Consider the following 15,676-nt stretch of genomic DNA (forward strand, 5'->3'; position numbering starts at 1 on the left):
CCATTCTGTCAGGTTGGGTCGACTACCTCCTCTGACTAAGTAGACCAGGGATCATGACAGCCCGGGACGACGGAACCATGGGATCTTGATCGGGCTCGTCTTCATTCCCCCCCACCACCAGTTTTAAGTTTATGGTGATAAACTTCAAATTCCAAACTTTAAAATCTAAATTCAAGATTCAAAACCCTAAACTATTGCTATTATATGATAGGTTTATAACCTATTCAACATCCTTAACGACTAGCCTTAATCGAAAGTTCTCTCTCGTTATCGGGAGGGGTAATTAACTATAGGGGCTTGCGCCTATAGGAAACCAGAACTCAGATAAAAAAGTCCTCACTAAATGAGGGCGAAATCTCTGGGTAGTGTCTTATCTAAAACCCAATCTGCCTTCTGAAAATTCCCCCGGAACTTAATCTAGTTAAAACTCTCTATCGTCATCGTCACACAAACATTTTAAAAGGAAAATTGACGGATGGCGTGGAAAGGCCGGGATCACACATTCAAAATGGAATTTTCGGAGCCCACAGATTTCAGTTGTATTAACTGAGAAAAGCAGCCCAAACCAAATATATTACCATCCTACAAGAAAAAATCTAAAATGTTAGCACAAAATATATAGAATCCAATACATATTTTAGAATATGTATTGAAATTCAGCCAAAGGCATAACTACAAATTAAATCAAGTGTCAACAGTTTGTGCACCATAGAGGTACCATATGCAAAATCAATATAAAAGCTAAATTTGAAAAATATTTAGCATCCACTATGAGATTCTTAAAGATTCTCAAAATCAATTTGGATTCATGCAGGGTAGGTCTACTATGGAAGCCATACATTTATTGAGAAGTTTGGTGGAGAAATATAGAGAGAATAAGGAGGATCTACATATGATATTTATCGATTTAGAGAAAGCATATGATAAAAGTTCCAAGAGAAGTGCTATGGAGAGTTCTTGAAACGAAAGGAGTTAATAACACTTATATTAAAACCATTAAAGATATGTATGCATGAGCTATTACTTGTGTTCAAACACAAAGTGGTTTGACTAATTATTTTCCTATTTCAGTTGGATTACATCAAGGATCAGCCTTAAGTCCATATCTTTTCCTTTAGTCATGGATGTTCTCACTAGACATTTGCAAGAGGATGTACCTTGGTGTATGCTTTTGCTGGTGATATTCTTTTTATCGATAAGACTAGAGAGGGAGTTGAAGGCAAACTTGAATTATGAAGATCAACCTTAGAGTCTAAAGGTTTTCGCTTGAGTAAATCTAAAACTGAATATACGAAGTGTAATTTTAATAGCAAAAAACCTAGTGAGGGGATTGTGACTTTGGGCGATCAAGTCATTAATAAGAGTACATGTTTTAGATATCTTGGATCTACTGTTCAGAGTGATGGTGAAATAGATGGGGATATCATCAGCAGAATTCAAGTTGGATGGTTGAAGTGGAGTGATGTAGGCAGAGGGGGTTCAAAATAAGTTGAGTTAAAATTTTTGTAAGCTTCTACTTAAGTTTAGCTCATAATGGTTCTCTACTTAAGTTCAGCTCATTAATGGTTCTCTATTTAAGTTCAGCTCATTATATTGTTTAGTTAGCTTTTTAGCTCATTAAAGTTGAGGTCCAGGTTATTTCCCCTTTTGATTTCCTATTCCTTTCCCCCTTCTTTGTCTCCTCGATTTCTCTCTGGTTGCTATTCCCTGCTCCTTCTCGTGGGCTGTTCTGATTCCCTGTTCTGTCCCGATTCCCTGGGCGCATGTTCCTTTCCCGTGGTTGCTTTCTACCCGGTTCCTGTGCTATCGTTTCGGGTGCTGTTTTGTGTTACGTGTTGACCTTCCTCTTCCCCTTACCTAATTGGTTTGGTTGGAGATGGAAATTGATTGTTTGGCTGACCTTTTCTCCTATATATAGGAGATGTTTTGTAATGAAAAAGAGGATGATATGTGAGTGATTTTTGGAATTGAAAACCTGCGGGTTTTGTTGAAAAAGCTTGCGAGCTTGTTCCATCCCTTCCTCTCCCTCTAGGAAAGCTTGCGAACTTGTCCTCTCTTCGTCTCGAATTTCTTATATATTTCTTCTCTTCGCATGTGGCCACCCCACTTGTATCTTTTTTTATCAATGAATGAAAAGCTCATTTAGGTGTCTTTGTTTGTGTTTGTAAGCATCAAGAGTTGTAAGGTGTTCGTTTTATTTTCATAAGTTTGTAAGAGTCGTCTTTATCTTATAAAAGTCGTATTTTGTCTAATTTTGAGAATTTTGTGAAATTCTTATTTCCTAGGAAGAATCTGTTTTTGCTTGCAAAAATTTGGGGTTTTTCCAAATTTTTGTTTGCATCATGGAGGAATGCTTCGGGCTTGTTGTGCGATAGAAAAGTCCATCTCAAACTTAAGGAAAATTTTTATAAGATAGTGGTGAGACTTGGAATGATTTATGGTGCCAAATGTTGGCCATTAAAAGAGAAGCATAATACTAAGTTAAGTGTTGTAGAGATGAGGATGCTTAGGTGGATGAGCGGCTTTACCCTTAGAGATAGGATACGAAATGAGCATATACGTGAAAAGGTTGAAGTAGCTCCAGTGGAAGATAATATTAGAGAGTGTCGCCTTAGATGGTTTGGCCACATTAAACGGAGGCCTTCCGATGACCCTGTTAGGCAAGTTGAGGTATTAGATTTGACTTATGTTAAGAAAGGTAGAGGTAGACCTAAACAAATTTGGTTAGAAAATATTAGAAATGATCTTTCTTTATTAGATTTAAATGAGAATTTGACTTTTAACAGGACACAACGGCAAAAAAGGATTCATGTCGCCGACCCTACGTAGTGGGACAAAGGCTTGATGTTGTTGTTGTATGAATTTTTAAGGAACCAATTAAAAATCACAAGACACCGTATCACAAAAAACTAGATGCCATGGATGAAGCAAACAAAAAAGTCGCTAAACCCACACTATCAATATTCTCCAATCTAGAAGCATCATAGGTAAATTATCACTACTCAACAGATTTACAGGTTCAGCGGTGCTTCATGGTTTACACATTCATTCACATCTAAGAAGGAAGTTAATTTCTACAAGCATATTGTCCAATCCTTTAAAGAAGGCATACATGGTTGGATATCTACAAATACGGTATAAAATGGCCCTCATTAAATGCATTGATAAAATTTGTATTGAAGGACTAGAAAAGGGAAGGGAATCTAGGATACATTTGATGCATTTTGTTCAAAAATATCCGCTAAGAATAAATTTACACCTCTTTCATCGCAAAAGCAAAATGAATATAAAAATAAAGATTCATGAAGTTGAAACAAAATAGTTTGGTCAAAGTTACTAATGATTAGGATGTCATTTTCTTGACTTGGTACAAAAATTATGTCGAAAAATATGCTCCAACATAATGAAAGATTCTATTCTATTATAAAAGCATAGATAAAGATTTGACCTTGTTCTTATCCCTTTGGTGCTCTCTTCAGTTTCTCCCTTCCGCAGGGCTAAGGAGGACGGCTTTAGCTTTGACTTGGCAATTTTTATTATTGACTGACATTGTTCTGCAGTTGCGAACCTGGGAAAATATACAGCTCGTGGTTTCCAACTTAAGACCTGCACTCAAACATAAAATATCCCAATACAATATTTTCACACAATTTACAGTGCAGAGTTACACATAAATAAGAAAAATCAAATGAAAATTGAATTCATAAACAAGGAAAATTTGCATAATGCTTACTCAACAAAATTATATAAAACAGGTAAATATCATGTTATCCATGACATGTTTACAACAAATTTTCATTGTTTCAAAGAAGTAGGCAGACAGATTATTTTTTAGGGATAATAATGTTTATGCCAATGCGTGAGTCGGGATGTATGCTACGTGTAGTTTCACTACATGAAAAGTGAATTTTCGAATTGGCATGGCATAACAATCCAAATATACACAAATGAAACCATGCTTATATTGTAAGTTCTGTTAAGTTGGTATGGGGATTTATTTCCTCATTATTTTTTCTTAATCTCCTCTAAAGTATTTCCATCTATAAATGATCAAATATGGTACTTCTAGATTTATCAGTATGCCCTAATCTCTTCAATTATATTTTCCTAATTTTGAGATATTAATATCAATAAAATGATACGAGCAGATGGACTTGGCTTGTAAAGCTGCGGATGGGTGTTTTCACAGTGAAAGAAAGTCAGTAATATATATAGAAAGAGAGAAATTTGTAACTTGTACTTCTAGTTTGCTTTTTCTTGTTGGTTTCATGGAAGTGAAGATAAAAGAATTAGAGGTAAAGAGGTGAGAGAGAAAAACACAAAATGAGATAAAGTGAAAAAAAAATATTTTGGGTGGGCAAATATTTGTATTAGTAATTTTTCTTTGAAATTTTGTAACATTTATCTCTCTGTGTCCTTCAACGTAAATTAAGCTATATAGATCTCATTCTTATTTTTCTGGTGCCTCTTTTTGCATATAATTTTACTTCATGCAATATCATTACATCAGTGCTCATGGATGTATATTGTTGCCCAATAATTGGTATCGAAGCTCCGTGTTTTGGAGTTCTAGTATTAATTTATTAAAGAGGGAGAATGGAGCTCGAAAATGGGAAGGAGATGATCAATAGTTTCAACAAAAAGGATTTTGAATGCCAAAATATGAAAATCATATTAGGAAAGAGATTGTTCTAAAAAATAATTGAAAAAGAGATCAAGGATCACAAAAGATAACGTGAAAATTTTTGTGGTTCAACTTAAGTAAGGCCATGTCCACAGCTGCACAGATGCCAAATAATACACAAAGTTTCAAATGAGAGACATGAAGAATTACACTTCATATAAAATTAGATGTATAAACAAACACTTCGTCTAGCTAAGAGAAATGCAGTCAGATATTACAAAGATGGGGGCCAAAATTTTATGGTCGTTGTACTTTTCATAACCTCTCTCTGATATCAATTATATGATCGTGATACAATAAGCTTAAAGGATGTCAAGACTTCACATATTTCAAAAGAGCTGATTTCTAAGCTCAATGAAAGCAAAAAATCAGCTGAAGATTTATTGTAGATTAGAGGAATTCCTATAAGTGAGCTTCTAATCATATGATGGGAATAAATCTCGAATTAAATTCAAAGAAATCGCTTATAATATTATACGATAAGCATGCATACAAACAATAATTATTTTACTTTAAGGAAGAGGGAGGAAGGAGATGACAATCATAAAAAGGATAAGGCAACTGATGTAAGTATAAATATAGTTTTGCAGGAATTGAAATTGGTGATTCTCTTTTAGTGACTAAAGATAACAGGTATAAAGAGCAACGAATTTTAAACTTGGTTTCTTCTAATCACATGTGTTCTACTTCAAATATATTTCACATGCAAGCTAAGTTTTAAAGACCATGTTTATGTGAGCAATAAAGCTATGTAAAAGATTGCATGTTATGTGTGAAATTTTAAAACACAAGGCGGTGTAACTATATCATAGGTTGGAGTCAAGTTTATACCAAATTTGAAAAATAATATATCATTAAGAACTCTTAGTATTGCAGGATATAGATTCTCTGATGATGCTAATACCCTTACGGTATACGAAGATGCATTGGTTGAGCTAAAGGAAAATAAAATTAGTGGATTTTGTGTTGCAAAATACAATGTCAAATGTTTATGTGTTGGACCATACAAATCGATAACTAGATGAACAGGAGGATATTACAGATAACTCTATTATAATCCAAGCCCACTAACATAAGTCAAGAAGATCGGGATCTCATGGACCAACAAAAGTAAGGAGTTATCTGGCTGTCACTAATGAAGACATTGACTTCAACATATTGAATGAGAAAAACACAATAAGCATGATGAGAGCTATATTAGATATGTAGTAAATCATTATAGTTAAACAAGGTACATCGAATGAGAAAGCTTCTCAATCTCAGGATGCTTGAAGGCACTTCAGCAGTGGTGCATATCGATGGGTTCAATCTTACACAAGCTAGTTAGGCTCAATTGATATCAGCTTAAATGACAAAATTTGTGCTTTGTGCTTAATGTCACCACTATCACAAGCTGGCCTAGAACTATGATAGTATTTAGCAATTAGCAGTTCATGCGAGAGTACAAAGCTGAAGCTCAATGATGCTTGTGACCTAATCTTAAGCGAGGATATCAAAAACTGAGATTCAGAATATGGTTCTACTATTGTTCTAAATCTTCATACGAAAAGAGGAACTGAAGGGAAAAACAACAATACATGCAAATGCAAATCACAACAGGGGAGCTAATCCAAAAATTGCAGCTATGTGTTATCGTAATGCTGCAAGTCTAGCAATATGAAAAGGAATAGCCAATATGAAAATGATGGAAAAAGTTCAAATCAAATTGAGAAATATATGAATGTTGCATCTAAAGATATCTATTGTACACGAGTTTAATGTGAATAGTTCTATAAAGTCTAAGACTTTTAACTCAGACGTGTCTTTTCATTCAACTACACAAAGAATTTATGACTAATTATTCTACAAGGGATTATAAGAGGCTTCATCTTCGTGATGATGAAACTTTTAATATTGTGGGAGTTGATGATGTGCAAATTGAGACCAATGTGGCAACTTCAAAATATGAGTGATGATCCTAACTTGAAGAGGAACATGATTTTGATTGAATATCTAATCAAAGGCGATTATGTTTAACCTTATTATGATGTGCAAACTGAGACCAATGTGGAAACTTCAAAATATGAGTGATGATCCTAACTTGAAGAGGAACATGATTTTGATTGAATATCTAATCAAACAAGATTATGTTTAACCTTATTATGAATCTTAGAAGGTGATCATGCGTGCTATGGTGATAGCATGAGGAAGCAATGATGGTACCATGTATATGATGTTAAACACCAAAATAGTGGGAACAACTATGAAATTTATTATTGGTTCTTCTAAAGGTGCGATGCAGGATAAAGATATTACCTAGTTGAAGCTTTCAAAAGATGGGAGAGCATTGCAATAAAAAATTTTATTTCAAGATCAAGCTGTGGAAATCTAACAAAGCAAAGTTTGTAGTAAAGGATGGATGGGTTTATTGATGAGGGATAAATGTACTACAAAAACTTAATCAATCCAAAAGGTTGACTGGGAGGAAATTCCACGCAAAGATAATCTCTCACTTAAGATTGCACATTAAAAATTAACCTCCAAATGAAGGATTGTTAATTTAGTGTGGATATTTACTTCCTCATTAATTATCTTTAATTCTCCTCTAATCGGTTCCATTTTTATGTGATTAAATATGGAATTTTTAGATTTATTCACATAGTCTAATGATATCAATTATACGCTTTCTAATTTTATGATCCTCCACTGACTGATAATATCTATAAAAGGATATGAGCTAGTGGATTTGCTCATACATCTGTGATAAGATGTTTTCACAATGAAAGAAAAGAAGTTCAAAAAGAAACGTGTAGCTTGGACTTATTGTTTTCTTTTTGCTAGTTGATTTCCTGTAAGTGAAGCCAAAGAGAGGAATAAAGAGAGAGAGAGAGAGAGAGAGAAAGAGAGAGCTTGTGAGACAAAATAACAAGAAAATATTTTGACCATGCAAATATTTATATATTGCAATTAGTCCATGGTTTAGTGTAACTGTGTAACTCATCTTTCTGTAAAGTTATGGATGTAGGTAGATCTCACCAAATCATATATCTCGTCTCAATTTCTGAAGTGTTTCTCTTTGCAAATAGTTTTATTTCTGGTGACATTGCTCCCAATGCATGCTTTTCCCCAACAAGTTCTTCAAGCAAAAACCACATGGAGATGTGTAACAAGCTCAAATGGAAATTAAGGGTCTGTTTGGTTCGGAATTCTTTAGATGCTAGTGTTATTAGATACCAGTATTATCTTTTAAATATTGATTGTTTGGTTTAAATGTTATCTTAAGAGAGATTTTAAAAGATGTCAGTGGCATATAAAGATACCACTTGATTTCAACTGTCATCTACACATCGCTAGTTTAGGGCAGGTAACATTCATATGAAAGCTACTTAAAGATGTTAGCAAACCAAGAAACTAACAACGTTAAATAACATAACATTACATTGCAATGTCTATGAACAAAACAGCCCAAAAGTCTAGTGGTATAAAAAATGAAGTTGCACAGAAAAATTAAAGAGAAGGAAGAACAAGTTAAAGCTCCCTAACACCATGTATCAACACAAGACAACAGACTCCAAATTAATAAAAAAATTATTTGGATTGAAGAAAAAGAGGAAATGAAAATAAATCCCAACAACTTACTAGTCGCATATGAATCAGCAACCATGAATTAAGAAATTAAGCTTTTGACCCATTTTTCATTTCCTTCCACAATAATTCCCTGTATTCAAACACAACCTAATTTTCTTAACAGATTCAGGCCTAATTAAGCCTAGTGCACTGTTAGAAGCTGCTTAAAGAATGCAAAAAATGGCAGATGCAGGGCCCAAGCCACATTGCTTCGAGCATGAAATGAATGGGCTCTACAAAGTAGCCTCCAATACCTTCAAGAGACATGGATGTTGTTTGCAGATACAGAATATGCTCCAGAAAGTAATGATCTGTTTTCACTGATTTTGAAAGTAAAAGCAAACTATCATTCTTTAGAAATTTCGAAGGTAGTAGTAGAGTTTAAAATCCTCAATAATTTATAACTGCTTCCAATCGGAATCTAATAAACTGATCAAACCGTTAGCTGGATAATCATTTCACTATTTAGGATATTCGATCAAATTATAACATGGAAAACCAGGTTCAAAGACACCAAATAGGGCTTAGCCAACAGCATAACAAATTAAATTTCCATTTTTACACTATGATTGTGCCCTAAGGCAAACCAAATAGTGTTTAAAACTTCCCAATCCACCAGACAAAAAACCCTAACTATCGGTCATTGTTATCCAAAGAAGGATAGAGGGGGTTTAAACACAAAGGGGAAAATGTTGGAAAGCCAGGTTTGCAATGAAACTAATGCATGACACCAAATAGTGTTTAACCAACCCCCTAAGAATTTGAATTTTCCATTTTTCCCTATGCCAGCATCTGTATCCACCCAATCCCACGATAAGACAGCCAAATCCACCCCACCAAAAAAAACAAAAAAAAACAAAAACCCTTATCGTTCCTTACCATCCAAAGAAGGACGCGGAGGCTTCAAACACAGAGGGAAAAGGAATCACCTGAAAAGGAATCGAATAATAGCGAGGCTCTCCGGTCTCTCCGTGGGGCATCGCAACCAGCTCGGCCTCTCCACCTTCTGACAGCTCGATAAACTTCGCATGGGGGACGCTGTCATTGCCAGCCCTGGGATTCATGGAGAAGAGCATGGATCCGTAGAAGCCGGCAAGGAAGAAGAAGGAGGAGGAGAGGAGCACAATGGGAAATCCCACCTTCTTTCTCCAAATCGATCTTTTTCCACTAGCTTTCATACTGATATCCTCGCCACTGCCCACAACGAATAATCGGAGTTTCTTCGGAATGAAGGTTTTGATGCTCGCTGGTGAAACGAAATTTTGGCTCACTATTTTTTGGATTTATTTTATATTTAATACATTAATATTAGAAGTTTTTATGCGACAAATTTTTAATTCAATTTTTATTTGACTCTTTAAGCTAATAAGCAATAGTATTACCAATAAAGTTCAATTATGTTAGTCTAATCATGACTTCTATCCCAAAAAATATATATTATCAAAGGTAAGGACAACGCAGTTTTCTTATATTATAGGTAGTCACATATATTTCTTTCATTACATTTAAGTTTTGTTTATGACAGATTTTAATCACTATTTAAAAAAAGTTGTGCTAACAAGTTTCTTTTCAAAATTATTTTAAATATGAGAAATTGTTACATGCGGAGTCTGAATGTAGCTCTAGGTCAGGACTCCAATTATATGCTGATACGTGCATTTCTAATGTTTATATTAAATGCTGACACATGGACAAATGTGGTCCCATGACCCAACCAAATCCAGACACGCCTTTTGTGTTTCAAGTAGAGGTGTCAAAATTGGGTTGTGAGTCGGGTTCGTGTGAACCCGATATTGACATGGCACTGGTTCGCATAACCCGAACTTGACCCGCTTTTGCAGACAGATTAGAAATATCAACCTGGACTCCACCCAACATGAAATGCTAGGAAGTAAAGTCATTGAAGGAGGCGAAGAACGACGAGCTGTCATGACTTCCAAGCCGCTAGGAACGAATGTCGTCGAAGGAGTCGCGGGTTGCTGAATGAGGACTGCGGGACAAGAGGAAAAGTAAACCCCAAGCTGCCACCAGTTAGGGCTTGCGGACAGGACCGCCAAACTGGAATGTGGGCATAGAGTGATGTGGGCATTGTACGCCTATTTAATTTGATCTGGGTCAACTTTGAGTTAGTGGGCTGACCTGGACCCAAGTCATTTTTTCAAATTGGTCGAATCTTGGAAATCGAACCCTACATGTTTGGGAAACGTGTTGATCTTAACCTAAAATTTTCAAGTCGGATTTTTGGGTTGTGACAAATATTGACACTCATAGTTTCAAGAGATGAAAATTTTTAAATTCTGGTATACCAAAAAGTCATGGGCATTATAGACCTTAAGCTTCCATTGTGAAAGTTTTGTTAGTGTTTTGTAAAATTATTGTAGACAAAATAATTTTTTAAAAATATTGTAGAAAATAAATTTCTAATATAATTTTTTTAAGATAATAAAAAATAATAATGAAATAAAAATTGTACTTGTGATTTTTAAAATACTCCAATTTTTTGGAGAAAGGAGCTGCTTATTAAAGAACCAAAAAGAACTTCTTCTCCTTATAGTATGTTGTGCTACTTATTATCTTTTGACAAAAAGAAATGAAAGAAGATTTAATTCTAAATTTAGAAGTGTCTCTACTCTTTGTACTTTAATCAAAGTGCGGTGGAGGAGAAAGTGTCCAATTGGAACCATGGTGAAAATCTCAGAATTCCTTGGTCCTCTTAATGGCGGTTCTTTTTGGTTGGGGGAATTTTTGTTGTTTAGATACTGTTGGTTGGATCTTCTTTTATTTTGGATGGATTGTGCTGCTCAGAGAGAGTATGGTTTCTTTTTATTGTAGTTTTGTGTTGCTTGGGTTTGATTAGGGCCAAGACTAGAACTTTTGTTTGTATTTCAGGCATTGATTTATGGCAGCTTCATGCCGTCGGGTTTCAATTATTGTTGAACTATTGGCTGGTTCAGTTCTATTCGTCCCTGGACGACCTTTTTGGCAATCTTGGACTTAATTTCATGGCAGGTTTTTCAATGCAGGACAATGATGTATTTGCTAATTATCTCCTTGGAGGCCTCAAGGGCGACCAGGAGATATATGCTTGGTCACGCTGGAATTATGTTGGTTTGATTTGATTAGCAGTATGAGTCCATTTTTGGTGCTCATGCCAAATTTTGCAAGACAATTATCGTTGTAACATATTTGTTCTTGGTTTCTTTTGGGAGGTATAGGTTTTTTGTTAGACCTCTTCTTATTTGTATGATGTATAACCTTTTTATTATACCTTATTTGTAACTTTTTCATTGAAAATGGGGTGCTGCCCTCATTTTCCCAAAAATAAATAAATAAATAAAATTATCTAAAATAAAGTTTTAATTGTTGCAAAAGATGTGCTTGGAGTATCAAAGGCAAAAGCTCCTAAAAATAAAAATAGTTGGTGGTGTAATCCAAATGTGCAAGAAAAGATTAAGAATAAAAAGATTTGTTATAAAAATTGGTTTAATTTTAAAAATTCTGATAATTGGGAAAGATATAAAGAGGATCGTAAGGAATCTAAGAAAGTAATATGCGATGCAAAGACCTTAGCTTTTAGTGATTTATATAATAGATTAGATACTAAGAAGAGAAAAAGATATATGTATAAGTTAGCCAAACAAAGAGGTAAGAGTAGTAAGGATTTAGTTCAAGTGAAGTGTATTAAGGATGAAGATCAAAAAATACTTTTCTTATAAGATGATATTCAACAAAGGTGGATGAGATATTTTGCTAAACTTTTTAATGAAAATTGTAAAAATAAGATTGACTATAGTGACCTTAGCACCCTAAATGAAAATAAAGATGTCTGTTTTTATTGTCATATTAGTAAAACCAAAGTTAGAGAGGCTTTAAAGAAAATGAATGATGGAAAAGCTGTTGGACCTGATGATATTCCAATAAAGGTGTGGAAATGCTTAGGAGATGAAGGAATTTCTTGACTTACTAAACTTTTTAATACTATTTTGAAGACTAAAAAGATGCCAGATGAGTGGAGAATGAGTGTGTTAATTCCTATTTTTAAGAATAAAGGTGATGCACAAGATTGTGCGAATTATAGAGGAATTAAGTTAATGTGTCATACTTTAAAACTATGGGAGCGAGTTATGGAGATAGGTTGCGGCATGATACTAATGTTTCTCAAAATCAGGAATATATGATGTGTAATTTTAGTAGTAATAGACCTAGTGAGAGGATTGTGACTTTGGGCGATCAAGTCATTAATAAGAGCACACGTTTTAGATACCTTGGGTCTGTTGTTCAGAGTGATGGTGAAATTGATGGAAATATTATCAGCAGAATTCAAGTTGGATGGTTGAAGTGGAGGAATGCATCGGGCTTCTTATGTGATAGAAAAGTACCCCTCAAACTTAAAGGAAAATTATATAAGATGATAGTGAGGTCTGTAATGCTTTATGGTACTGAATGTTGGCACTAAAAGAGAAACATAATACTAAGTTAAGTGTGGCAGAGATGAGGATGCTCAGGTGGATGAGTGGCTTTACCCTTAGAGATATGATACGAAATGAGCATATACATGAAAAAGTTGGAGTAGCTCCAGTAGAAGATAAGATTAGAGAGAGTCGCCTTAGATGGTTTTGGTCACATAAAACGGCGGCCTTCCAATGACCCGGTTAGGAGAGTAGAGGTATTATATTTGACTTATGTTAAGAAAAGTAGAGGTAGACCTAAAAAAGACATAGTTAGAAAATATTAGGAATGACATTTCTTTATTAGATTTAAACTAGAATTTGACCTTTAATAGGACACAATGAAGAAAAAAGATTCATGTAGCCGACCCCACGTAGTGGGATAAAGGCTTGATGTTGTTGTTGTTGTTGTAAAGTTTTAATTAAATGATTATCTTTAATTTATTAATTATTAATAAATTACTAAAATCCTGCGGATCCCGCACAGGCATCGCGGAGGCAGTTGGCCACCCGCGCTATTCGTATTTAAACAAAACTCATTCCTGCGCTGTTCTCGTTGCCATCGCTCGCACGTGTCGACTCTCACTGCTCAATTCAATTTCTATTGCCTCTTAAAACCCTAACAACCCCAAGATCTCGAAGAAGTTGAAAGGGAGGAGTAAATTGCTGATTTGCATTTGCCAATCAGAAACGGAGATTGAGTGACGATCTTTTTTTAAGGGCAATGAGTCGGTGTTGTGGGCTTTTCTGCAGCGACGACGAGCTTCAATGGCACTTAGCGCTCAAGACACACAACTATGGAGACTTCTCATTCGCTATTTCTCAGGCAAACTCTCAGTTCGAGGATCAGGGTCAGGTTTTCAATACTCCTTACGCGACCTTCATTGGCGTTTACGACGGTCATGGCGGCCCCGATGCCTCACGATTCCTCAACTCCCGGATGTTCTCTAATCTCCACAGTGAGTTTCCGCAGCTGATCCTTTCTGATTCATTTGCTAAGATTGGATTCATTGGTTTTGAAATTGGTCAGGGTTTGTTACGGAGGATGGAGGGGTGTCAATCGAAGTGATAAAGAAGGCCTTCCGTGCCTCTGAGGAGGAGTTCTTGCAAATGGTGGGGCGTTCTTGGCAGTCTTGTCCGCATTTTGTTTCGGTTGGGTCGTGTTGCCTCGTTGGAGTGATAGTGGAGGATATGCTTTATTTGGGGAATTTAGGAGATTCCAGGGCGGTGCTCGGCCGTAACAGAATACCTGGGGAAAATGAGGTGGTGGCGGAGAGATTAACTTCTGATCACAATGTGATGGACGAGGAAGTCAGGAATGAGGTGATCAACCAACACCCAGATGACTCCCGTATACTAGTTCATATAAGAGGAGCGTGGCGGATTAAGGGGATCATCCAGGTGATTCTGCCTTGGCTTCTGAATTCCTAGTCTATTAGTTATTAATGCTACCGCAGCGGAAAGATGTAGTCAAAATTTTATTGAATTTAATGAAATTATGAAAGATAAGAAAACATACAAATTTTGTCCTCTTTCACTCAGCTTTCTCAAAAAAAAAAAAAAAAAGGTTTTTTCTGCGCCAATGAAAATAAAAATATGGAAACACTGAAGTGACTGCATTCGATTAGAATCTTGGCCAAATTTTTAAACCAGGACAGCATTACTCTATAAGTTCTTTATTTCAAATTCTGTTTGTTAGAGCATCGCCTGAAAGCATGCTTTGGTTTCCAATGGCTGTCTTTGGCTAAAATTTTTAGGCCAGGATAACATTCCTGTATATCATCATTTATTTGCTATTTGGGAGTCTTATTTGACGAGAATGCATAAACTGTATGCTTTGGTTTCCAATGGCTGTCTTGATTGGGACAACATGTTTTTATTTTTATCTTTTATTTATTTCCAGTTTATAATTGGTACCTCTGTTAAAAAACAATCAGTGATTTTTGAAAATAACTAGATGCGCCAAGAGGAGGTGAATTGGATGATTAAAAACTTCTTTAATGAAAAAAGTATCTTTTTATGACTTTATGCGGAAGCGAATTTCATTCACAATAAAAAGATAGATAATCAATTTCATCCACGCAATTAATACAATAAAAATAAATGCGGAAATAAAGTGCAGAAAAAATAAAGGAAAGAACACACCAATTTATAGTGGTTCGGTCAAACCATGACCTACGTCCACTCCCCGGAGGCACCCTCCGAGTATTACACTAAACCTTTAGTGATTCTCCTTTAGCCCCCACAGCTATGCGGAGAAGCCCTTTGACACCAACGAGATCTTCTTCTTCCCAAAACTTCCTTCAAGACGAACCTTGAATCCGATGGTACTGAGGTGCAAGCTCGCCGGAGCAACTGTGTAAAATCTCCTTCACACTCCCTTGAAACCCCCTCCAAGGTTCTTCTCCCTCTCTCAAACTCCACCCTTTCCTCTCTCCCTTTCAAGTTCTCTCTTCTAGTTTTCTCTAGAAAAACGAAGCCACAATGGCTGTCAAAAGACTCATACAAAGTCTTATGAGAGTGCTTAAATAGAGGGCTAAAAAAACCCTAAAAAACTCAATTCGGCCGTCAAATATCGTACCGTACGATCACAAGATCGTCCAGTACGATGTGCAGAAATTGACCTGTTAGTACTATACGATGTCCAGTTAGTAATGTACGAACAGTTCAGTTGAAGTTCGTACTGTACGATGTTCTGTACGATGCGCTGTACGAACAGTTCAATAAAAGTGTAGTTCGTCCAGGACGAAGCATGGGACGGCCAGAATTGCCTCTGTTGATTGTATAGTACGATATAGTTCGTACAGTACGATCAACATATCAAAATTAAGCCGTTTTGATTGAATAATCACAGGATTAAATTAGGCAATGTTTTAAACATCGTACAGTATGATTAGGATCGTACAGTACGAGTCGAATAACTTTTCAATAATTATAA

At 35.6% G+C, this 15,676-nt stretch overlaps 2 protein-coding genes across 2 annotated transcripts in view; one reads left to right on the plus strand and one right to left on the minus strand.

Moving 5' to 3' along the window:
* LOC110095533 (probable prolyl 4-hydroxylase 9) overlaps window positions 1–9,561 on the minus strand; it is a 33,219-nt gene extending 23,658 nt beyond the window's left edge. Inside the window, exons 1-2 of the mRNA XM_020821119.2 lie at window positions 9,220–9,561; window positions 3,449–3,606 (exon numbers count right to left, since the gene is read on the minus strand). Coding sequence (XP_020676778.1) covers window positions 3,449–3,606; window positions 9,220–9,468 — 407 coding nt within the window. The 5' untranslated portion in view covers window positions 9,469–9,561. The remainder of the gene's footprint in view (window positions 1–3,448; window positions 3,607–9,219) is intronic.
* Window positions 9,562–13,462: 3,901 nt separating this feature from the next.
* The window catches only part of LOC110095534 (probable protein phosphatase 2C 78), a 4,817-nt gene continuing 2,603 nt past the window's right edge, over window positions 13,463–15,676 (plus strand). The window contains exons 1-2 of the mRNA XM_020821120.2: window positions 13,463–13,697; window positions 13,769–14,139. Of these exons, the coding sequence (XP_020676779.1) occupies window positions 13,463–13,697; window positions 13,769–14,139 (606 nt within the window). The remainder of the gene's footprint in view (window positions 13,698–13,768; window positions 14,140–15,676) is intronic.

The sequence above is a fragment of the Dendrobium catenatum genome, unplaced genomic scaffold (assembly GCF_001605985.2).
Source record: "Dendrobium catenatum unplaced genomic scaffold, ASM160598v2 fragScaff_scaffold_827, whole genome shotgun sequence".
Lineage (NCBI taxonomy): Eukaryota > Viridiplantae > Streptophyta > Magnoliopsida > Asparagales > Orchidaceae > Dendrobium > Dendrobium catenatum.